The sequence below is a fragment of the Struthio camelus genome, chromosome 2 (assembly GCF_040807025.1).
Source record: "Struthio camelus isolate bStrCam1 chromosome 2, bStrCam1.hap1, whole genome shotgun sequence".
NCBI lineage: Eukaryota > Metazoa > Chordata > Aves > Struthioniformes > Struthionidae > Struthio > Struthio camelus.
In genome coordinates, this window is record NC_090943.1 from 20,597,849 (window position 1) to 20,623,476 (window position 25,628).

Sequence of the window (25,628 nt, forward strand, 5' to 3'; positions counted from 1 at the left end):
TGGGTCTTCCCTCTTCTACATAGCTCTGCTTCTTAAAATCAGTCATCTACTGAAGGTAAGAGAGGAGAGACAGATAGAGAAAGGGCGTTTGCAGATGACTCACTTCCCCATCATTACCCAGCTAAGCGTACCTGTAGCTGCTTCATCTGGTGCAGCTGCAGGCGCAGGTCAGACACGTTGCGTTTCATGCCGTGGAGGCTGAGCTGCATGGCTGGGGCTCCTGCGAGGTGTGGGCTGGCGGCTGCATCCACGCTCCCGAGCCCTGTCTTCCCCCCACATGTGGGAGCAGCACCTGCAAGGAAGCAGAAGCACAGGTCCAGCTCACTGCAGGCAAGGTGCACACGCCACCCTTCCTCTCTCCACTCGGCCCACATGTATTTCACACAGACGGGCAAAAGAGAACATTACAGCTGCCAGCACTGGGTATCAACAGGGGATACTCATCTCGTTACTCAGTATGATCTTGTCGGGGGGACCTTACAATACGGGATCATATCTGTGCTGTAACCTCAAACATACCAGAACACTGTGTTACCACAGGACTGCTTCCTACCACATGTGGTAGAGATGGAAAAATGAGCTATAACTGCACATTACACAAAACAGCAGACAAATCAAATTGGCCCTGAAATTAGCTTTGGGATTGCCCTCCCAGGAGCCATCTGAGAGCAAGTTAATGCAAATTCACAGGACTCCTGAACTGCCTATTTGCTGATTAATCATCACTGGAGAGATTCAGTCAAGCTGCCAACCGTGGGGAAAAGGTTTCTATGGAGCATCTTGTTTTGCTGCTCAGGGTCTATTTCAATATTTCTACCAAATGTCTCCAACAGCTACTGCTGAAAAGGTATAAAAAACAGGAGAAGAGAAAAGAACTGCTTTCCAGATGCATCCCATCCACCCACCCACCCTTTATTTAAGCTGTCATTTATTCAGGACTGCGTTTAAAAGGAAATAAGCATAAGACAAGGAAGTGAGTGGAGTCACACTCTGAAAATAACCTTTGGTGTAATCCCAAGACTTTCTTCATTAAAAATGCTGTTCTCCTACACAGCATCAGCGTCAGGTTTATTCTTCTCATAGTCTCAAGTAGCTTGGAAGAAGCTTTATTCACAGAATACAATCAAATCCCAGCTCAGCAGCTAATAATTGTGTTACAGGTGCCTCTTGGCAATTAGCATTTACACACCCATATCCTTTGCTGTCTTTAGTCTAATGTGTCCTTTCCCCCTGCAACCCCCACCTCCAACAGGCAAAACTACAGATTGTCAGTAGGACAAACTTCAGTTTCTAAGTCTAGATCTACATAGCCCTGAATACCCCCTTGATCAGCATGACATACACCCTGTCACCAGGCTTAGAGGACAGTATGGCTTCAGCTCCCCAAACTATTGCATTCTATCATCCAATTTCACTTTCTTCCTCCTCTATGTATAGAACCAAAAATCTGAGGAAACATAGTAACTCATAAATGGATGTGTACAGGCACTTTGATGGTCATGTGCTCCCACAAGCATACACTCTATCAAGTTCAATGAAATCACCCCAAAAGTGGACTTGCAAACTTTTCTTTGCCTGCTGGAGGTAGCTTTGCTAGCTGGAGGTAGCACAGGAATGTGCATGACACATTTTTCTCACTGGAATGAGTATGCACCTAAGTGTACTGGATTTTACCCTACAGACTCATCCTTGGTTGTCTAGTCAACCAGCGAAGTACCTAAATATGTCTGAGAAAGTACAGCTTAGCACAACAACAAATTGTTATTCCTTTCCCAACGGTGTAGATTCCTCAAACATAGTAGCATTTGCAAAATTCATCCAGGGAGAAACATTTTAAAAGGAGGGGAACTATTTTGTTTTTTTTTTCATGCTGGGCTGTTTTTATTTCAAAATAGGCTGAAAGGTTTCTGAAGAATCATGTTTCTCACTTTACCAAAATTTGCAATTCCTATCAGTGAAAGCGCAAGCCCTTCCAGCTGCACCCACGCTGCACACTGTACATACTCCACGCCATGAACTTCCGGAGACAAGCACAAACAAAAGGCTGCTCTAAGCCGCTGCTTGCTGCTGTAATGCTATACACTACCTAAACACGCTCCAGCTAGATCTGCGCGGTGCTTCAACAACGGCACTTTTCATTTCACTGCTGACCAAGCTGCTGCACATTTTTGCTATACTTCAGTATCATTCAATACTCTCTTGACTTTCAAAGAGCTGCTTAACAGAAAGCAACACTCAAGAAGTAAGCAGTCCTTGTTCACTGCCATTCTGTACCCACTATGTGCTTCAGTATAATATATGCCAATACTTATCTGTCTGTATGTGTGCTACAGGTTTCTCTACGGTCAGGCATCTCATTGTTTCCCTCCCACGTGCTATTTTTTGCATTTGTTTTTAAAGGAAGGGTATTTAGTTCATAAACCCTACAGACAGAATCCACCAGAGAGTCTGAAAAATGTGGAAAAGCCTCCAACAGTTCTGATTCTTAGCCACAAATCTGGACTACTTTTGAAAGCACTTCTACCTTTCTGCTATTCTTTGCCTCAAGCAAGAGCTCCAAAACCTCAGCCCCCAACCCCGTGATTACGCAGCCAAGGTATGTTCAATTCCTTGCAGCCTCTCCTCCCCATGCTGGACCCCAGTCAATTCACATATTTTCTCAGGAAGGGGTGCCTGCTTCCCTTATCCTCTAGATGGACTGTGATCTGCTTCTGTAAACAATAAACGTCCCCTCCTCCCTACAAACCAGTCCTCCTCCTCCTCTGCTACCTTAGCCACCTCAACGTACTGTCACCTACCAGGATGTCCCCACTGTAGCCTCTGAAGCATGACAAGGGACTACCAAGGGCACGAAGCACAGCCACAGACACTCAGTGAGCATGGGAGCACAGAAAGGATCAGCAGTTGATTTCTCTGAGATTCACATTTTCATCAAAAAGGAATAAAAGAGCAGCTGAATGAGGGACTGCTTTATCTAGGGAGTATAGCTCTCCCTTGGAAATAGGCCCAGGCTGTAGCTTTGTGATTAGATGTACAGCCAGATGGATTTAAGGGAAAGAAACTGTGTTGGCTGTGGAAGTGGTCTGCTGAAGAAACCCTTGCTGGAGCTAGGTAAGGGGGCTGGAGCGCAAAAAACCCCTCACAATTTCATAACATTCTGGATGCACAGCAAATGCCAAATTTTTTTACAAAGGTTAATGAACTAAGCTGCAAAGTATCTCAATTTTTCAAGCAGTGAGGCGACTGAGGCACAGAAAGATGAAATGTTTCTTATTTGCCCAAGCTCAGGAAAGTAAGTCATAACATTTCCACTCCTTGACACTAGACCTTTGCTACACTTGCAAAGACACCACTCTCCTCCTGTTTTTGATAATTTAATTTTCTTTCTAAAATGCTAAGACTCTGTTTTGAAGTAGGCTAGCAAAAGAGGCTGCCAAAAGACCCCAAGTAGTGTTTCTTCCCAAATTACTCATCTACTCATTAAAAAGCCATTACATTTTCAAGCATCATTTGGGGACACATGTCACAGTTACTCAATTCCCTTATCATCAGGTTGGAATCCACTAAACAAATAGACAAATCCAATAATAAGGTTGCAACTCCATCATTAACAAGCTGTTATGGCCAGAAAGTAGTGTTCGTAAAAGAACAAAAGATTCTATATATTCATGTGCAACTTCAACTAAGTGATCCAGAATGAATTGAGGATCATGTTCTACCTGTAAATGCTGAGAGAGTTCAAAGACTGGCATGATCTGTTTTTTGCAGAGGATCTAGGATAAGAAAAGGAATACGGAAAACCTTTTAAATTCATGGATCATTACAGTGATAGCCATTCATATGAAAAAGGCATAGAGATAGATAGAAAAGATATGATCTTCTATGGCTACCACAGATTACAAACAGTGAGGAATCAAATCTGACCTTCTCGCTGCTCCCGTCTCCTTCTCCTGATTTGTATTGGTGGTGCTATGCAGAAAGAAACATTCCTTGATCCCTTCCAGGAAACACTGAAATGTCCTTCCTCCCCTTCCAACAAGGCAGCAAATGGCATGGAAAAATGCTTTTCTGGTATTCTGGGATTTAATCAATCCCACTGTAAACAATTTAATCAATTGAACCAGAATTTAATCTGGATTTAATCGTCAATCTTACCACTTGATGAACAAAATTCAATGGAAAAGAGAAAGAGAGCCGGTGAGCATTTCTTAGCCTATTTGCTAGTAATCTCAAGGAGAATCTTTCTAATAATGGTTTATGTTTTGAGTCCTATCCAGTTCATAAATGAAGAGTCCCTTGATGCCATTCACTTTTGAGGAGCTGAAGATGATTATAAGTATTCAGTCATGGGATTTCCCTCTAACATTATTAGGAGAGAAATAGTCAACTCTGTGGAAGGTTGCTGCACTTTGCCCCCCATCCCCCAATGAAAGAACTGAACTTAAAGCAATAAAACACAAGAAGTGCAGACAGCATGATCATTACAGGCTCATTTTCCCCAGACAACAAGCATTTTCATTTTACTTCATTAATATTTGAACCTAAAGAACCCTCCACAAACTGGGAAAGCAAAAACATCTTCAATAGAACGATTTGGTTTATATGAAATAGCAAATGGAGTATTCAATATTTAGATATATAGAAGTAACTGCATTTAGGATTTAGAGAAATTGGTTTCTTTCCCTTCTAAAATGAGCTGGTCCTATATTTTTTTGTGTGAAAGTCTCCTATCATTGAAACACGTACTATAAAATACAATGTTGGTTCAACATTGATGAGCCAATTTTATCTTGCACAGCTGTTTTATTGTTCAGGATGGGAAGCAATTCATGTTTCTGCTTTACCAGTGCTCTAGAAAGGACTGCTCAATACACATTTACACCACTCTTCCTTTAAAATAGTCTTTGAAATTGCTAAAACAGGTATCGCAGTATGCAGTTGTCAAGTGGAACTGTATACTTAGAAAACTTATTGTCTAATGGCTATACTTAACAAAGATTGAGGTGAACTGAGGAACAAAATAACAGTCAGCAAAAATGTTTCTGGATGCTGCAGGTATGCTTAAACCCAAGCATATCTACACAAAGGAGAAGCATAGCATATTCTGACAGATTGCATACACCTTTCCAGAAGGCAGGGACTGCATTGACTTATTAGGCCCTGCCACATGTAACTTGAAGAGCAGGTGCAAAAGCAGAATATTATATTATATAGGATAGCAGTTTTTCAGTATTAGCTGGATGTGGGTGACAATGCCAGAGAAGTGATATATCGTGGTCAGCATCATGCCTTGTTTTCCTTACACGCTACAGTTTAATTTTCTGAATATTCCATGCCTGAGTCATGCTAAAAGGACAGGATTTAGTGATGCAGACACTGGAGTTAAAACTATACTTTATAGCACTGATAGAGATCCTTGCAGTCAGCTGGCCACACTGCCCTATCTCTATCTTCTCAGGTGGTCCGAAGGACATCTCTTGCACAACCTAACTGCTCCTGCCCTTACTCATGGGATGGATACAGTCATGGCTGCATGACGGAGTTAATGTTTCTTCATTACGTGACAGATGCTGATCTGGTCTTCTGAACAGCAGCCTGATGATTGGACATGCTGCTGTTATATATTAGGGAAAGCCTGTAATTTTGTCATTTTGCGGACCTAGTTTCAGTCATGTAACAAGGTAAAGAGTAAGGAGTCCTTAGGGAAGAGGGTGACTGGAAAGAGCTGATGGCCAGACGAACTATGTTATTCTGGTGGGCTGGGTATGACTTGTTGACCAAGGATTCCCCCCCACCTTTGCTTAGTGGAGGACAGTTTTTCCAGTGACTATTATTTCACTTACCATTTCTTTTGACAGTACATTCACACACACACACACACACACACACACACAAACACAGATCACAAAATAATTTATGTTGAAAGGGACCTCTAGAGGTTATCTAGTCCAAACTCCCACTTCGGTTATGATCTCCAGCTCATGGGCCACCCAAAGGATTGATTTAAATTAGTATGAGCATAGGGAAGGCTGAAAGGCCCAACAATACAATACAAAGAAGAATACAAGATGATACATGTGCAGATTCTGATGGTTTTATAAGTGCTTTATATGAGGTGAGACCTATGAAAGTGGAATAAATTTCAAATCATCAGTGTGCAATGACACCAAAATAGGGAAATATATAAGAGCATTTTGTAGCTGTTTTGAAAAATGATAGACTTTTCAATATGTTGTCTGAAACTAACAAACTGAAATTTAGTTCTTTATAGCCTGAAGTACTGCTCTCCCCATCCAGAGGTCTGGCAGGTAGAGGAGAGGTGGAATAGCGCCAGAGGACGTCTTGGGAGCAAAGCAACTTGGGTTGCTCTTGTGCTTATGCTTGACGGTTTTCAACCCTGGTTTGATTTCTGTTGATTAGGAGAACATGACGCAATTCCAGAGAAACAGGAATCCTGAACGTGAACTAACATCTCCAGCAGAAAGGCTAGTTGAGAACAGAATAGATTTGCTAATAAACGTGTGTGGTTTACTACCTGCCAGAGCACAGACCTCCCTGTGGGAACTGCATTACCAGGAAGTGGGGAACTGCCTTTATTTGCATTCAGTGCATGGCAAACAGTGAAGAGAGGCAAAAAACACACATACACACACCCTGCAGACATGCAGAGCAACAGCCCCTGCACAAGGAGCTCCAATCACATGGAGATCTTTTTTCACAATAGTCTTACTAGTGTTACTCTAACTTTGAAATGTTTAACAGCTCTCCAAGCAGAAATCTAAAATAAGACCAACTCTTACTGGCTTCATCATAATTGATGCTTGCCTAGAACAGTTTAGGAGCATGCAAGTGATTATTAACAAATCAATATGGTTTAATTAAGGAAAGTGTTATCGTGCTAACTACTAAATTCCTTAGAATTGTTACACCTATGGCAACCTACCGACAAAATAACCTCACAGAAAATTTCATGTGACTAGAATTGGAATGAAATATTTAGAGTTCTACAGTAATTTCAAAAGTGCATAAATTAATTTAAAATGTTATCTTATAGGTTTCGTTTTCTACACCCAACAAAAGAGTTGTACAGCAGCGCTTGCATTACCTGCTCTAAGCCCTACAGAGAATTGACCAGTATCAGTTATAACATATAGAACAATTCCAAAGCAAATATAAGTTATGGAAGTAGGCTGCACTATTTAAATATTTTAATATGTAAAAACACATTCAACAGTCTTTTTAAACATTTCCAGTGCTTCCCGGGGAGCTGCACAGGGAGAGGTCTGCTGGTATGAGCTGGGGTGGTGAGCAGGGCTCAGACTTCTCTTGTCACTAGATCTCATTTATGTATTTTTAAATAACAAAAGCCAAGAGCTTTCTAGCTCTGTCTAGAGATTCCTATGTCTAAATCCAATCCTGTCCATGCATCTCATCTTCTCTGCCCATGAGGGGACATTCGATCAGACTTTTTTACAATTACTGTTGTAAGCGGCATGTAATTTTGGATTCATCTGAGGTTAGTGACAGTTGTTCTTTTTTTCTTCAGTAGTTGTTTGGATGATAGACACATACTGTAGATAATAATGGAGCACTGGAATATTCACCATAGGGGGAGACTCTATATCTCATTTAAGCCATTCAGTGTAGGTGTGCAATTCAGTCCAAAGATCACCTCACCCTCTTAGAAATTTCTCCCTTAACAAAGATGTGATCAGGTCCCATATCCTGAACTTAAACTTCAGTTTTGCGTACAGCTAAAGGAATTCAAGCAAACTGGACATTTCCATAAGATGGAATGCTAGTAACGTTGGAGCTATTCATACACAGCAATAATTCACAAGTTTAAAACAAATTATCTTACCTGCAGTGTCAATGCTGCTCTTGCTGGACACAATTTTCATCATCTTCTCACTAAATAATAAAAAGAAAAATCATAATTTTAACTTTCTAATAATAACACTGCATAGTGAAGCTTATCATCAGTAAATGTAAATGGCCTTGTCTAGCATATATGTTTTTAATTTAAATCACCAGTAGCTTGTGAGTTGTTTTTTTAAAAAATCAGCTTTTAACACAAGTTAAGCAAGGAGTGGCATTATTAGCAGTAGAAAGCACAGAGATGTAGCTACATTAATTCCTTTTAACAGAAAGAGCAATGCAGTTGATCTCCATTTATTGTTTGGAATCATTTTCCTCTCTGCCTAGAAGTTTCATGGGGATGATACAGATAATTTTAAAATGATTGAGCATTCAGGATTTTTTACTATTACATTCAAATATTATTTTTGATTGATTACTAAAATCATTACAGAGAAACAGATTTAATGAATTCTTTTTTTACCTAGAAGCATCTTTGCTATTACTTGTATTTGGCCCTTTAAAAAGCGCAGACTGAACAAGACCAGTTAAACTGGCAATCTGTTTCTCCATGGCTTGTATCCTCTCTCTGTAAGACAAGAGAACCGTTTGTTAAAGCCAGATATATTTGCTTTCAGACTTGTTTTTCTAGGTGAATGATTACCGCAGGACTGGAAAGACACTACAGAGTTTGTGCAAAGCTTCATGGGTAGCAGTTTGCATACACCTTGTTACAACAGCTTACCGCATCTTGGTTTGGACAGCTTTTGCATGGTAACAGACAATAAAAAGACATCTGCATGCTTAAAAAAAACGCAGATAATAAACCTCTAGTGATCTCACAAAAAAAGGCACCTGAAACAATAAATTAATGCTTCTGGGAACTGGTGAAAATCACTTTTTTCAGCATTGCATATATTTTCTCTTTTCTTTTACCTTTACTGGGCACATAGTTTTTCCTGAGGATTAAGGACTTCAGACTTCTTGTTACTATTTTTACTTTCCCCCAAACCAGGACTTTTGTCTGCAAAGCATTTAATCTGCCCAAGCCGAGTACTTCCCCGCCCAAATCCTTTGCACTTGTCATACAACTGTCTGCTCTGGAAAGGACAGCAATGTGACAGACAGGGCATAGGACACCAAACACAGACTGCGCAGCAAAATAATATTAAAATGGACAGATTTGTTTAAGATCAGTGTTTTCCATGAGATATGAAAGGACACCAAACAAAAGCAATGACATTTTTTGGATAGGAACGCTAGCTTTTGTGTGTTTATCTTTGCATGCTGTTACAGGAACGCATATGCTGGTCAGGTACCAGATGACTGCCTTGGTAGCCCCAACCCAGACTTTCATTCACAAAGGCGCTTCCTCTCACACGCCACTATGGCACTGACGCCCTACAGCGTAGACACACATCCATAGGGGACCTCAGACAGGACCTTCAGAAAGTGGATCCTTATATGACACCAGTTAAGTGGCTGGGAAAACACAAAAAAGCAGATGCTAACATCAGGCTGTGATTTCAGGAGATGACCTGGGAGATAACTTCTCAAAAAGCAAGTGACCAAGAGCAGTGGCGAAGACTCATGAAAGACGACGGGCTGTACACTCAGACCAAGCAGCCAAAGGTGGCACGTTCAGCCCCAGGTTCGGGCTGCTGCAGGGGCTGTCCACTGCTGCCCAGGTGTCCTGGGCACGTGAGCAATCGCGTGCTGTCCACCCCCAGCATCAGTTGCAGTTTGGTGGCCAAAACATTAATGCCATTTGATAAACACAGGCTAAAAGCAAGCTGAAATAATACAAAAGGAGTAACCAGTCCAGTTCCTAGTCAACCAAGTTGACTAATCCAGTCTAATTTCATTCACACTCTGGGAATGAAATAGAGATTGCTGGGAGAGCAGGCAGATGGGAGAAACTCTGAGACACCCAGATGTTAAGGAAAAAGGGCAGCAAGACAATTAATGAGATGCTAACAGACACAAAGGGTGCAATTAGATACTGCTCATTCAGTCCTCAATCACCTGACGTGTTCTTATTGCAGTTTAATACGGTGCACGCTTCTTACTTTTCTGTCTTCGTGTAGACAGATATTTTGAGCAGTGATGAGAAGACTAGTGAATCTGACCTAATTCATTTCAAACCAAGAAATATGTTATAGAATTTCCATTATTATAAGTTTTAAAATAAGAAACTGGTTCAGGCTACAGTAATCTTTGGAACGAAAACAAATACTAAAAGCCTGGGATAAATATATTCTAACAAACTATAATACAGCATTTTTGACACTTAATAATGAAAACATTTTTTTTCCCAGATAATCATCACAAGCCCTTCCTGGAACTTAACTCAATTGGAAGCCTATCTGCTTTACCAATTCATAAATATGATGTTTTTTCCATCCCATATTTGATAATCTGGAAATAATTTTCTGCTTCAAATGAAATTATGGAAACACAAAGCTGATCTTGTCCTTTGACATGAAATCTAGGAAAATATGTTGTCAAGATGGAGAGGGATGTTGCAGAGATAGGAGATGATGAAAAAAGAATGAAATACTGGAATCAATTGAATAGAGCACATAATTTTTCATACGGTAAAAACATTAAGAATGCGAAGAATCTACATATGTTCTGGTGTTATTCTGTTAGAGATGAGGCAGGATTTTTCCCATAATTGTTTCATTCTAATACCCAGACTCTTTATGGCCACTAACACCAAACATTTCTAAAACAGGTGTCTGAAATGAGGCACCTTTTAGGCATTAAAGTGACCTGATTTTCAGAGGCTTCACAGTTTGACTGAAGTCCATGGAAGGCATCATGTCTTTGCAGAGCTGGCAGAGAGGGACGCAGCCCCGAAGTTTCACATCAGGCAAGCCACAGGGGCCTGCCCCCCGCCACTGTATGCCCTGGCATCACATCTCAAGGCACGGGCAGGCTGCCACCCCCCACCCCCCCGCCCCCAAGCAGCCCCTGAGGAGGAGGAACAGGCCCTCCTGCTTTTTTCACCAAACCTCTCTGGTCCTCACGTGAAGGACTGGTGGCAACCTCAGTTACCAACATCATGGTGGGCCAACAGAGTTGGAGGGAGAGAATAAACATTTTCCTCAGCCTATGCTAGACTTGGAATGGTGGCACTGTAATAAAACTTGGACATTTTTGGTTCTAAACATTATATTCTCTACCTAAAAGTTTGCCCCTGGGTGTAGGTATGCTCAGTTGAACTGGACCCACCTAAAAACCCACACCAAGCACAAGCCATACCAGTGTGGACTGGAAGCCCAGGGACTCAAGGAGCTGCAGCTTGTGTTTTATCTTCCATGGCAACATCAGTGGTTGGAGAGAGGTGCTTTCCATCACCGCTGGCTCTGTTCCCTCTGCAGAGAAAGCGCCAGCAGTGCACATAAAGGACATAACAGCCTGCTCCCATGGTCCCTTCCCATGGCTCAGGATAAATCTACACCTCTCTGCCACCCAGGAAGAGCAGGGAGGGATGCTTCTCCAGCAATTAGGAAAGAATTGTCTATTGTAGAAGTGCTAGCATTAAAGGGCATTTTTCTGTACTGTTTTCCTACTGGGAGAGTCAGACATGAGTGGTGACGGAGGAGAGGAGGGGACAAGGTCAGAAGCCACCCCCAGTTCTAACAGACTGCTCAGACAGACTTGGCTTCTGCTTGTCAGAGACCTCTGCCAGCAAAGGGTGCATGAGATGCTCGCCAGCCCTGTTCCTCCAGGAAGTCTCTTTCACCACTCCCCACCCCCTGCATACGTTCAGGGACTCAGACTCCAAATTCAGTACAATGAAAACAAGCCCTTGCTCACCTAGGATGTGCACTGAGACATGGGATTTCATCATTCCCTACAGTTTTACTGAGGTTTTCTGTCATTCCTGTACTACAACTAAATGGAAGTAATCCTAAACTCAGTACGACACATTGCTAAATCAGTGCCCACTCCTAACCGCAATGCTATCTAAAGTGCGACTTGCATTTTCCTTCCCTTTCCTAAGGACATCTTTAATATTCACGTCATTGAGAAGATGCCTTATGCTTTGTACAGGCACAAACTAGAAATTGGGCTGTGTAACTATTCATTCCTGCTCTTTTCCTACCCTAGGCTGTGCAGTGCATCATCCATAACAGACATATTCAAATAGCAAGTCTGACACCATGAGCTAATTAGCAAGCTGTCCTGGACAAGGATCACAGAATCACGGAATCACAGAATGGTTGAGGTTGGAAGGGACCTCTGGAGATCATCTTGGCCAACACCCCTGCTCAAGCAGGGTCCTCTAGAGCATATTGGCCAGGATTGCATCCAGGCAGGTTTTGAATACCTCCAGCGAAGGAGACTCCACAACCTCTCTGGGCAGCCTGGTCCAGTGCTCTGTCACCCTCACTGGAAAGAAGTTTTTCCTCATGTTCAGATGGAACTTCCTGTGGTTCAGTTTTGCCCGTTGCCTCTTGTCCTGTCGTGGGGCTGGTGCCACGGAGAAGAGTCTGGCCCCATCCTCTTGACACCCCCCCTTCAGATACTTGTACACATTGATCAGATCGCCTCTCAGTCTTCTCTTCTCCAGGCTGAACAGCCTTTCTTTCTCTCATAGGAGAGAGGCTCTAGTCCCCTCATCGTCTTTGTAGCCCTCCGCTGGACTCACTCCAGGAGCTCCATGTCTCTCTTGTACTGGGGAGACCAGAACTGGACACAGTACTCCAGGGGAGGCCTCACCAGGGCAGAGTAGAGGGGCAGGATCACCTCCCTGAATCTGCTGGCAGTGCTCTGCCTAATGCACCCCAGGATCCCATTGTCCTTCTTGGCCACAAGGGCACACTGCTGGCTCACGGTCAACTTGTTGCTCACCAGGACTCCCAGGTCCTTCTCCGCAGAGCTGCTTTCCAGCAGGTCAGCCCCCAACCTGTACTGCTGCATGGGGTTATTCCTCCCTAAGTGCAGGACCCGGCACTTGCCTTTGTTGAACTTCAGGAGGTTCCTCTCCGCCCAGCTCCCCAGCCTGTCCAGGTCCCTCTGAATGGCAGCACAGCCTTCTGGTGTGTCAGCCACTCCTCCCAGTTTTGTCTCATCAGCACACTTGCTGAGGGTACACTCTGTGCCTTCCTCCAGGTCATCGATGAATCCGCTGAGCAAGACTGGACCCAGTACTGACCCCTGGGGGACATCGCTAGCTACAGGCCTCCAACTAGACTTTGCACCACTGACCACAACCCTCTGAGCTCTGCCATCCAGCCAGTTCTCAATCCACCTCACTGTACAGATTTTTAGTGACTTCATATTTTATAGTTAAACCTTGCATGGTGTCTGTAGACTAATCAAAAAGAAGGTCAGAAACAGGGAAAAAAACATTTCTTTCTACATAACCCTATAAGAAAAACTTTCTTTTAAATTTTTAATCTTATTGGGGGAAAAAAAGGAAACAGAAGTGGGATGTCCTTCCCAACAGCTTCCCTAGCACCAGCTGAAAGTGGCACAGTCAGACTTCATCCCAAATACCCTCAAAAAAACAGTTGAGTGTGTCCCTTGGAAAGGTGTGAAGCAAAAAGCAGCAAAACTCTTCTGTACTCTGCTCTACTCCCAAGAGAGATGAGCACAGATGATGTTTATCTATGTAGGAGATTAGATGCTTCACTCTTCTAAGGATAAGGTTAAATGCAAACTTTCTAAAGCTTGAAGTTAAAGTGAAGAAGGGAGCTTTGAAGCACTACCAAGTGTGATGTTATTTTACAGCTCTTGTCCAAGTGCCAGCAGCTCACATTCCTCCAACAGCAGGAACCTGAAGTGCGGCTTATTTCCCCTCCATCCTGTGCTGGTCACCCGTGCTCATCCTTTTTGCTTGGTCATTCAAGTCCTTTGACAACGGAAGATGCAATTCCGGCTGGAAGATGCAATTTATGGGAGCTTCCAGATTGCAAACCCCAGGCCATAGGTCTGTGATGGGCACTGCAGACACAGGGTTCTGTGGTCCTGTGGTCCTGGAGAGCGATGCCATCTCCGGGAGTGGTGACCGCACAGCCCCCTGCCCCCTCCTGGCAGCAGCAGCACACTGAGCACGGAGCATCCCTTGGAGACTATTCCTTTTCCAAGCACCCCCTGCAGGGACTGGTCACCCACTAAACCTAATGTATTCAGAGGGGCAAAAGCAAAGCCTCTCCTGAAAAATAATTTTGCCATCATTAAAAGCTCATTTCTTAATGATCTACTCTTCTATCATTGCAAAGCCTCTGAGAAACAAGGCCCTGAAAACATCCACCATGCTGTTCTCTCTGTGGGGTTTGTACACAAAGGACTGTCTTAGAGGGCTTATCTGCAGGGGCCAACAGACACCTTTCTTACACAATTCTCAGTGCATCACTGATGGTGTTTCGCACTGTCCATGGCTTTGCAGAGCCATATTCAGCAAATATTTTTTCCTAATGCATAGCAAAATCCATCCATTGTTAAAAGCATCAAACAATAAAGTGGTTTTATGATGGGAACAAAATACAATATCCTGAATGTGGCCATGACACTTTTCGTATTTAAATGCAAGCCACAAGTGGTGAATGTGTTCAAATTTGCTGTTCAGTGAACCACATTCTACCATCAGCTCTTTTCACTAATATGTGGCATTAAAAGAAGGAGACAAAAGTTGTGTTCAGTCAGAAAAGAACCCACAGTACCCTCCTGAAATGCTTTTGGAGGACAAACATTGTATAAGATTATTTTGCTATTTTAGGGACTGTGGTAGTGAGTACTAGCATTTATTATGTATGTATTCAGCACTATCAAATAACCTAGAATTTTGCAACACAAATTGTGTTTATTATGCAAAGAATGCAAGTTAAATTGCATTTAATACAGTTAGTTTAGCGTTAGTAGAGTTTAGCATTACTTTTAGGAAAACAACTTATTTTCAAATTTCTCAATATTTTAAACATCTGCTCCGCCTGTAGTAACTTCCAGAACTGCCCACCACAGGCTACATAAATGGTCTATCCAAAAAAATGATAGCAAATCACTGTTTAAACAGCTCATAGTTATGCACAAAAATTTACTTATTTTTCTTTTAAACCTCAGCTTTAAGGGATGATGACTCCTCAGAGATGAACCACTGCAACCTGTTACTGCTTTAACATCTTATGTGCATAGGAATACTACTGTATTTTATTTTTTGAAATCATCATGAACTTATTTTTTCTCTCTGTTGTAAAAGTGTTTTAAATAGAATTCCTGTGGCAAATTAATTAGGATAAGAATTTATTCAGTGCTTTTATACCATAGAAGTTGCTATCCTGAAAACACCTGAGGTAAAGCACATAAAAGAAAGAATTACATGAAGCAATCCACACATTAGCCCCCCACCCCCCCCCCAACTCGAGCTTAAATAACAGGCTTGACAAGAGTGGCCTCCACAATGCAAGATTAAAATGAGAAACTCCAAAAGAAGAGATGGGAAGCACCAATCTTCATCTTTTTCTATCTTCTACAGACGCAAATCTGCTGCAGTTAGCATTACAAACGTAGTAGTCCCATGGTTTTGTTTTCTTCAACAAAACCACGATCAATGAGAGCTCCCATCTGCTAAAAGCACCCAGCACTTTCTGATATAGTACATATACACCCCATTTCAGCCCCCGACTGGAAAAACTGGAGAATTAACAGGGGAAGAGAGATCTAGTTGAACTTCTAGCATTGTTGGTATCCATTTAAATCTTTTCTCTGTCTTTATACTTAAAGCATGCATTGCTGCTGGGGATGCAATGGTGCCAGGCCAAGGCAGTTTCTAAGAAGAGGGGCCGCGAGATGCTCTTGGCCCAGGCACCCTGCACGCCGCTGCCAGAAGCCACGGCAGGGGCCAGAGGGTGGGTGCTCACGGGGCCTCTGCCGGCACGCGGGCACCCGGCCCCGCTCCCGCTCGCGCCACGCACGGCCGCAGCGCCTCGGCCCTCGGCACCACCAGGACCGTCAGGGCATCAGACTTGTGGTTTCGCCGCCACCCCACAATGCACGACGTAGCAGCACGGGCTTCTCCGTTTTGACCCTGCCTGAGGAGCATGAATTCAGCCCTTCGCCTCCAGTTCCCAAATATCCTAACTCACAGAATTAAACCCAGCTGTCCTGCTTACGGGTGAAAACGGTCAGTCCTACACAGCAAGGTACAGGTACTTTGCTGCATTTAAACCTCACCTTCTGGGTGCTCATAACGCCCCTGCTGAAGCAGGAAATAAGAACCTCAGTCTGGATACACTTAGTGTCCCTTGTTTAATTTAGTACAATCTCAGTAATACTTGTTTTCAGAGTTTATGAAATTATTATAAAGCTAAAACAAGGTTTACAGCACTTTCTATCTGTAGAACTCAAAAACAATTCTTAATATTGCAGTGTTTCGACAATAGACCTATTTGCATTAACTGCTTGGTATTGAGATTTTTTTTTTTTTAAATCACAGTTTCTCAAGGTTCAAAAAAGTCAAAACCTACAAGAACAGTTTTGAGAATGAATCTTTCAGTGTAGTTTGGCTAGTACATACCTTGCTGAATGTTAAGGGCAAGTATATATTTGGAAGTACAATTATGTAGATGCTATTTTCATCACTGCAAACATATCTCAGGACTAGTATTAAAACTCCTGGTGTGAAGTTCCCCTTAAGAAGCTGCAGAACTATCTGTATAGTCACCCTCTGTATATTCACAAATACATACACACAAATACACTGAGCATCTCTGTGTATACGAGCGAACACATGAGATACCCCAAGAGGAGAGACAAAGTAGCACAGACAGGAAAGCAGGTGTCCTCTCTTATTTTCAGTCTCCCTTACACAAACCCTTGTAACATTTTTTTTATCTGAAATCTATCTCTTGGATTAGAAATAGCAAATATAGTTTAACTTATTTCCTATCCTAGTTGCAGCAATGGAAGGTTGAAATGAGATTTCAGGTACTTGTATCGTTTCCTTAGAAATAAATAAATACAAACCAGGTTTCAGTGACCCAGTATTGTAATAGCCCCTCACTCATATCCTTGCGTCAACATAACTACCGAGCTGACAGCAGCACATAATTTTTTGTGGATGGGTGATTTCCCTCTATCCTCCGCTTTCTCCCCATCAAGGAACATCACAACACATCCTTCCTTCTGGCCTTGCAGGGTCAGCGGCAACTTATTTTTAACAAGTTGCTCACATGGAAGGGATATTTAGGGGTTTTATGAAGCTCTGTATCAGTAGTTAAGGTAGTCTGTAGTTACCTTTGGCCTTTGTGAGCTCAGCACTTTCCAGCTATTCATCTTCACTTCCCTAAAGAGCTCTATAAAAGTTAACAGCACAAACAATACGCTAGAGATTAGCCCAACTCATACAAATACACAACAACCAACGAGCAGCGTAACCGTTTTTCTCTCCTGCGGCCCGAGTCTGTGGCAGCAGAAGCCTTCACAGACCTTTGTGCAAACCTGGTCCTTAAAGAAACAGGAGAGAGCATTGTCATCATTGTCAGTGCACAAAAGTTAACAACAGTCAGGTCACCAACTACTCGTGATGCTGGAAAAATCACTGGGAACTGCAGTTTTGTTTCAATTTCTTCACTGGGACAGACTTGCCCATCTCATCAGTTTCCCCTAGAGGAACATTATTATAAACAACTGCCCTATTTTTATGCAAATTCATGTTTTACAGGAGATGAGACAGTAATGATAAATTCTTCCCATTTCTTAACGCTAGATGAGAAAAACTCCACTCCATAAAGAACCAAAATTGTAATATCAGAGTGTCATTCTTAACGGGGGTGAAATATATTCCCTTATTAGCAGGAACAGAACATCATTTGTTCTTGCAACGTGATCTGGTTGTCTGGAAAGAAAAATCCTAGTTAAACATTTTATTTTATTTTATTTTTTTCCAATCACTGAAATTTACACAAATGAAAATAACTCGGGATTCATTATCACTTGACAATATTTTTGGATTAATAAAGGATGGTGTAGCATCTCCTCTAAATTATTAACCACCCTGACAGACAGCTAATAAACACTGCAGCTCAGCACAGCCGCCTCCTACACTCTGCATCGTCCCCTGGGCATCAAGCGACACAAAACACGCAGATTATGAGCATTGCTCGCTTGCATAAATGAAGCCCCAGCTCTGCCTTACCTTGTCTCCTTATCTTTGGGCATTGCAGGCGACCCATAGCCAAAAGCCTGTCTGTCGGCCACAGTCGGCGCCACCTCGGCCATGCCCGGGAGACCCAGGGCGCTCCTCGCTTTTGCCTCCACGAACATGGGCGGTCCAGGCTCTTTTTTGAAGGACTGGCGGCAGGGGGAAGACCTGTCAGGCTGGATGGCATGGGGGGGGACGTGGGCGTTGTGGTGAGGGTGCACGTCGACCATTCGCACGTCAGCCGCCCGGTGGGGTGACGCAGGAGGCGTCTTGGAGCCGAGAGTGGGCAGGTGGCTCTCCGGGTACTTGCGGGATTTTTGTCTGTACAGGGACTGCTCCAGCATCTCAGGCGGCATGGAGGGGTTGCAGTAAGTGCTTGATGACCTCATGGCACTGCGATGGTACGCTACGATGTGATCGGGGACATCGAGGGGGTGCCCGGGGTGGGGCGCCGCCACACTCATCCTCCCCTCGTGGAACAGGTAGGGGTCACCGTACAGACCTTCGTTTCGGATCAGAGCGAGGTTTTTGTTGCTCATGTCCTCGTCAGGCTTCACGTCCCTCCTCTCCAGAATGGCGCTTGGGCTAGGCGAGATCGACCGCGAGGCCGGCAGGCTCGAGAGCCGGTCCCTGGGGATCGTTGCGTTGCCTGGCACCCCCAGGGGCCGGGCGCCCCCGTAGGGGATGCGGGAGGGCGAAGGCGGCATGGAGTGGGGCACCGGGGTGGCCGGCGGCGAGCTGGGCATCGCGTGCGAGGGATGTGCGGCAGAGCCGGGTCGGGAGCCACTTGGGCCATCTCGGCCCGTATAAGCCATGTCCCTCTGCATCTAGAAACAAGAGGAAAAACATGAGGGATACAAAATTACTGAATGAACAAAACATGACGTGAGTTGTGACCACCTTGACATCATCTACAGAAAAAAAAGCAAACAAAACTGCTCAAAATCAAATAATTTGTCATCTGGATAAGTAAAACATCTTGAGACCTCAGTGCCTAAAGAAAGTAAGATCCACAGACAGCAAGAAAATGGACTGTATGTTAAAGGATCATGAGAGTTTTAGAAATGCTTTTCCTTATCCAAATACCATCTTATCCTAATCTGTTATTCACAGATAGCCAAGCTGAGATCAGGGTTTTTAGTGCCAGGTGCTCTAGGTACACAAAACAAATGACAGACTTAAACAGTTCAGTGATCAGTCAAACAAACACATAGGCTAGAGCTGATTTCTCTCAAACCAGGAAGAAAATGTTGGTGCTTTGGCATAATAAATAAGTCTAAGTCCTTAGACAAGGAAAACAAATATTACGACCAATTTGCCATTTGCTTCATTGCCGGAATTTGCCTTTTGCTAATTCCTTGACATGGTCTTTATTTCTATGCATAATAATGCAAAGTATACACTAAGCATAGGAGAAAAACACACACAAACATTTATTGACAACAAGATATTTAAGGTGCATGAAAACAGTTAGCCTATATAATGCACGTGCCAAAGGTTTCCTGCATTTTTACAAAAGATAACAGAGCTTCAGACACTTTATGGAGCATGTGCTCAGAAAGCCACTAAACATTTTATTACAGTCCTATAAGCAGCAGCAGTCAGTGCCAGCAGGAAGGAATGAACAAGCAAGGAAAAGAAAGGGGAAACACCAGCATGTTAGCATTTTGTTAACTAGCTACGGACATGGCTGAAAACTGCAATGAATATGCGTGTATTAACTTCTGAGACTGAAGCATCTCACCCTGCCCAGCAATGACTTCTCTAGGTGACTGAATATTATCACTGACAGGCATAAGAGAAAATCTCACTGTAGCACACATGATGTCCCTGCTATGGGGCTGTTAAGGTAAGGTAAGGGGTATAAAGAGGGAGGTGAAAAAGTCAGCTGGGTTCCACCACAGACATAGGAGAACAAAAAAAAAATCACAACTTCTAAAATGCGAGTTGGCAACCTCGACTTCCCTCACCATCACTTCCAGGTGGGTCTGGAAAACTGAGCGTAACCAAACTCAACAACTCATCCCTGAGGTTATGCAGCGCACACTGATGTGCAGTGGAAGTTGTTGATCTGAAATCTTCACCATTTTCCCCCCACTTGCTCCTTGTTTTGACAATATGAGTGGATCCACTGCAGTTACAGTGATCTATGGCTGATGAAGCAAGAAATTATATTCCACTCTTGCCCCACCACAGGTTTTTCCACTGGTAAGGGAATTACAATAGCAATGTATAAACAATTGCTGTTCTCATCACGGCAGGCTCCACACTTGGGAATTACACAAGACATTCCCCAGGGCCAGAGATCAAAAGTTTGCAGTATCAGGTATCAGAAAGGAGAAAGGAGATGATAACCTGACTGTGGCTGCAGCAATAATAAATAAGTGTAACAGAACAAAAGATCACCCTGGGATGGGTCATAAATGAGCCAGACAAAAGTCTTCTAGCCAAAGAGGGATGTTGGATAATTTTTTCATTTGCGAAGAGAATTATTATAGTATGGAATTTGAAATAAAACATAACTAAACAGTACTAATAAAACTATCAGTTTTCAACATAGTTGTCCACCCAGCTTCAAGAAACACTGCAACATACTGAGCTGTATTGTGCATTCAGATGCTGGACCTCAGCCAAAGAACGAAAAGACTCCTGCTGACTCTGGGCAACTTTGGGGTCACACCTCCAGGGAGAGCTGGCAGTAGATGTTTTGCACTGACAGATCACAGAAAGAGAAAGCACTCCTTGGTCCCCTCTACTGAAGCTAAGCATGCTAAGTTTAGTCACTTCAGCTAAAGCTACAACAGGTACAACAGTAATATTTCAAGGCACAGAAACCACAGACATTGGGCTGCACTGGGCTGCAGTGAGAGGAAAATTCCAGCGTTAGTAGCAGAGAGAAGATTTCCATCGAAAACTTTGAAAGTAACAGGTTTAATATCCCCTAATTTCTGGACCTCATATTCCTGTGTATGCTCATTCATATTTCATAAGTCAAATCATTCAAAGAAAAATTCCTATTTTCCACATTCATATACTGCCATATATTAAGACGGAAATGAGGATTTCAAACATGAGGCCAAGTTATTGCTCAAAACACAACTGGTCAGAACTTGACATTTACCCTATGTCCAAGTACTGACCTATATACTCCTATTTACTTTTGCTTTGCATTAAAATAGCACATGGAGTACACAGCCCGAATCAAGGCCCTACTAGGCTGGGCAGGGCACAGGTGCTTGCATGGACAACCCCTTTCTGAAAAGTTCACGCGCTGTTTTAAGACATGACTCAGCCCCTGGGTGGAGCGTGCAGAAGGGAAGCGTGGCTGGAGCCACAGAGTCCAAGGGTGCCCATGGCAGGGGCACGTGGGCTGGGCAGGGACACGGGCCGGCGACAGGGCGGTGACGGATAAGTTACTGTGTGGATTACAGTATCTCCTGCCGCGTGCTCTCTCTTCCTGCTTTTCTGCTCTCTAAAATCTCCAGATTCTTTGCTGATGCAGCTTCTGAAATGTATAGGATGGTCCCCTCATCTGTACTTCTTTCATGGGGTATTCAAGGCACGCCACTCTCTTTCTCTTATAATACACAGCTCTTTCTCTCTTGTTTTCTTCTTCCTGTCCTCCACCTCAACATCCCTGTGTTGCTCAAGGCAAAGAGATACTCTAATAGGTGGGCTGTCCTGATCCACATGTTTTTGGGCTTAAACTGCATGACTGAGGGACAGAGAAAGAGGATTTGGGGCTTATCTGAGCCCATAAATACTATGTGCTATCACAGCCAATTGCTTTGAGGGCAAAAGAAAAAAGGTTTTAAGGCAAGTATGGGATCATGTGCTTTCCAACTGCAGCCATGTAATGTATTTGCCTGAGGGCGTGGTTTTCCTTAGCACATAGATCTTCCTTGTTCTTACTGCTCGTGGACTTTACATCCTTGAAGTAGAAATTTGTTTGTCAGTCCTTCAAGTTAAAATATGGCAAATGGCAAGTACTACAATTTCTGAATAAAAACATTAGAAGGGAAAAGGCATCACTGAGAATCTCTCACTTTCTGTAGGCAAAAAGATTGTACCATGTTTAAGCAGCTCCTGAGGAGTTTTCTCGGTCTGTCTAACAACAATTAAGCCTGAAAAGTACAGATTTGGATCTTCTTCTTAAACGGAGCAATAGAGAAACTGGGCACACACTGAAGTGCAAATAGCATACAAAACCAGCTACGTTTTTCATTTCAGAATTAGTTTGCATACTCAGTGAGTGGCTATATTTTGAACGCAGTTATATGCGGAAAGGTAGCAAACCTAGCTATACTTCCACCCAAACATCTAAAAGGAGACCTTATGAACAGTTGCCTTTGTCCTGGGAGCTCACCTGAGGGCCAGGCAGACCTAGCATCTCTGCACCTAGCAGGACACAAGGCTTATTCCCTCTCCTAGCTCCTTGAGCACCACGGTTCTCCTGAAGGAAGGGCAGTCATGCCATCATAAGCCTCACAGATAGCAAAGAGCAAGCTGCCATGCAGTGAACGGTTCAACAGCCGGTGTCTTCTGCGTTACAATCCAGTCTGTCTTGTCTCCGCCAGGACTAACACACTACTATGCTGATCTTCACACTAAACTTGTAACGGCTGTCCTGCCTTATGGGTCACTCTTGTGAGCTGTCCCAACAAGGGTGTCTCACGATGAATACAGCATCTCTATAGCTGTCTCGGGCTGCCTTCCACGTACGTCATCTGCACGTGTAGCACACACGAGGTGGGGTGTGCACAGCCGTGTTTTCATGCACACCCGGGGAAACTCAGTAGTGCCAGCGAGCGCTAAACCTGCTGCTGATTCATGGGCACCACACAATCTCCTCCACCTCAGCACACAGCTGGATGCCAGAGGTGCAGCCTGACTCGTACCGTTACCTGCTAACATCTCATAGCAAAAGATAGGCAAAGGGAATAGTAGGGCAAGATTTCTGACCTGGCAATCCTTCCTATTGCTCTCCCAGGCCTCATCTATGTCAATGCAGAGTGCAGCAACTGGCTTTGTCCCAAGAATTTCAGCCTGCCAAAATACCTAGATGATCCCTGCTCATCCATACACCTTCCCTGAGACACCCTGGAGTTTCCAGCAGACTCCAGTAATCACCTCTTAGGCATGTAAAGCTATTACTTTCTTACTCTCCCATTGACATCCTATGTTGCCCCGAGGAAATTGCACCTGTGTTTTCCAAGCTGGCTCACCCAACAGTAAGCTGAGGACACTTGCAAGGAACTTTATCAAGAGCTTGGAGACTCTATGATGAAGAAGCTACAGAAATTCTAAGTAAGTACTGTTACAGTAGTGATTAGTTCATCTATATGTAAAGAGACCTTTTAAGGAAATCACTCACCAGAAGAAAATATCCTGCAAAGTGAGGCAATCCTTCACTTCGCTAATCAGAGGAAAGTTTTAATTAAAGAACCTCAACAACAATACAATCCATTAGTTTGTTCTTTCCTTAAAAAAAAAAAAAAAGACAGCCTAGCTGTATTAGCTGTCCCCAAAACCTCGGTTTAATCAGTAGCTGCACTATGGTACCATTTCTGTCATGACTGATCTTTCATTCATATTGGGTTTGCACATCTGAAAGCACAAATCAGCTTTTGTAAAAAACTGTCAGATACAGTTCTGATATTTCTAAAATATTATAATTCACAATAAGAAATAGTGCACTTGAAAACTACAGAATTGATAAAGAGTCTGAAAGCAACAGCTTTTAATACATATACAATGATTGTCTATCTGAAGCCAAATCCTCCGCATGCTTTCAGATATCACTGAAGGGTTATCACACTTGTCTATTCTTGCCTATTCTTTCTATGTCTTTTAATTCCTATACATTTTCCCATTGTGTCAGGTGATTACAGAAAAAAAATAGCTGGCTGCAGCTGTGGGTTCCTCCAGCTGTCCAACACCATACTTAAAACTGCAAACACATTAGCATCATTTATAGCTTGTCCTGGTCAGGAACTTTCCAATGAAAAATAATTTTAGCAGACAATACTGATTCATCAGAGCTAAACATTTAGTAGAAACATCAGTAAAGCAAAAGTTGGTTGGAAAAAAATGGCAGATTGCAGTCAAACACTGACATGATTTCTTATCAGACATTCCTAGACTGCTCTAGAGCTTTGGATTTCCAGATTAATAGATCTGGGACAATTTGGTCAGAGCCTGCCTTGGGGCAGGGACCCACTGGGCATGTGACAGTTCTAGGATGGTCTCCTGGGGTCTGTAATAAGATGTGCCAGGGGTTGCAATGTCTATAGCTCCTCAGCAGAGCTTCCAAACTAGAAGTTAACTTGCTGCTTTTGGCTAAGGATGGGCCCATCTGATGCTCACAACGGACTTCAGGACAAGAAACAGCTAGCCTATTCTCAGCTTGGAAACCTGGCCTCAGCTGAGTCTGGCCCCACAGTGCAAGGATCTAGGAGCTGCCAGGTTCCACGACTGTTTTTCATTATGGTAACCACAGGCTGGTATTTCCAAAACATTTTTACATTTCAATGTACAGGCATTTTTTTATCATGTCAAAAGAGAATTTCAAATGTCTAAATTTTTGGACATTTTGGAGAATTCTAAAACTCAGCTAGCTCTGTTCTTAACATGTCCCACATATTTCCATAGTCTTTTTCTGGATACTTTTCCAGATAAGGAGTTGCAGGACCCCTGTGGAATGTCCGGATTCATTATAATGCACTCCCCATCCTTAGGAAGTATTTGGGTTTCAATTCTGTAGCTCCTTTTGCACGCATTTCATAAATGTCCAGCTGTAAAATCTCTGTGTTACGACCCATAAGGAATTGAGCTAAAAATTCAGAGGGTCTATGAAACTGCAACTTTCTGGTTCTAATGATAGCAGAATATTTAATTGAACATACATGGATATGAGAAGAGATTTGGTTTTCCTTCTTCCATCTCTGCTATTAATTCTAAGCTTTTAATTCCACTTACCATTATCAGTAATGCTGCAAGCAGCCAATATTAGGTGTTTCTTGGGATGTGCCCATGTTTGGTAAATGATGGCAAATCCACCCAGCCCTCCAGTATCTATAGTCATAAATCTTTTGCCATCTTGGCTGGCCAGAAGCAGACATGAACACAATAGGAGAACCAGCAGATGATGTTCGCTGCCCTAGGAGATGGGAGCTGGAGCACGTAACTATAAGCCTCCGAAGGATGGATGTGTGTGTTCTCCTAAGCCTGCCTTGATTAGGTGTCATCATTAGATGACTCATTATCACTGCAACAACCAATCTCCAAGCCTTTCTGCATGTTGTGAAGGCATATGCAAAGCATATGGCATAAGCGCTGTTTCACCCACTAGAAGAGAGTCCTTAAGGTACAGTATGGTGACTGCCTATACGCTGGCTTGAACCAAGCAGAGCTCAGTCACGGCATCACTTCCCTTTCCATATGATAGAGCATCAAGCACATTCTTAACATTATTGTCCCTGATCTTATACCTGTATCTTTAAAGCACATGAATCCAACCCCTACAGCTATCCAAATGTTTTAACTCATGGTACTTTACATGTCTCAATAAGTCCTTTTATATCCCTGATTACACATAAACTTAATTCATACCATATCC

At 43.1% G+C, this 25,628-nt stretch overlaps 1 protein-coding gene across 14 annotated transcripts in view; it reads right to left on the reverse strand.

The window, feature by feature from the left end:
- KIAA1217 (KIAA1217 ortholog) overlaps positions 1–25,628 on the reverse strand; it is a 248,783-nt gene that overhangs the window by 36,787 nt on the left and 186,368 nt on the right. For 11 of the 14 annotated variants that reach the window (XM_068934551.1, XM_009673631.2, XM_009673635.2 and 8 more), the window contains 4 exons: positions 18,005–18,837; positions 8,342–8,446; positions 7,862–7,911; positions 132–292 (listed from right to left, as the gene is read on the reverse strand). In XM_068934551.1, the coding sequence (XP_068790652.1) occupies positions 132–292; positions 7,862–7,911; positions 8,342–8,446; positions 18,005–18,837 (1,149 nt within the window). The remainder of the gene's footprint in view (positions 1–131; positions 293–7,861; positions 7,912–8,341; positions 8,447–18,004; positions 18,838–25,628) is intronic. The other 3 variants (XM_009673633.2, XM_068934557.1, XM_068934558.1) reach the window with 1 other exon arrangement.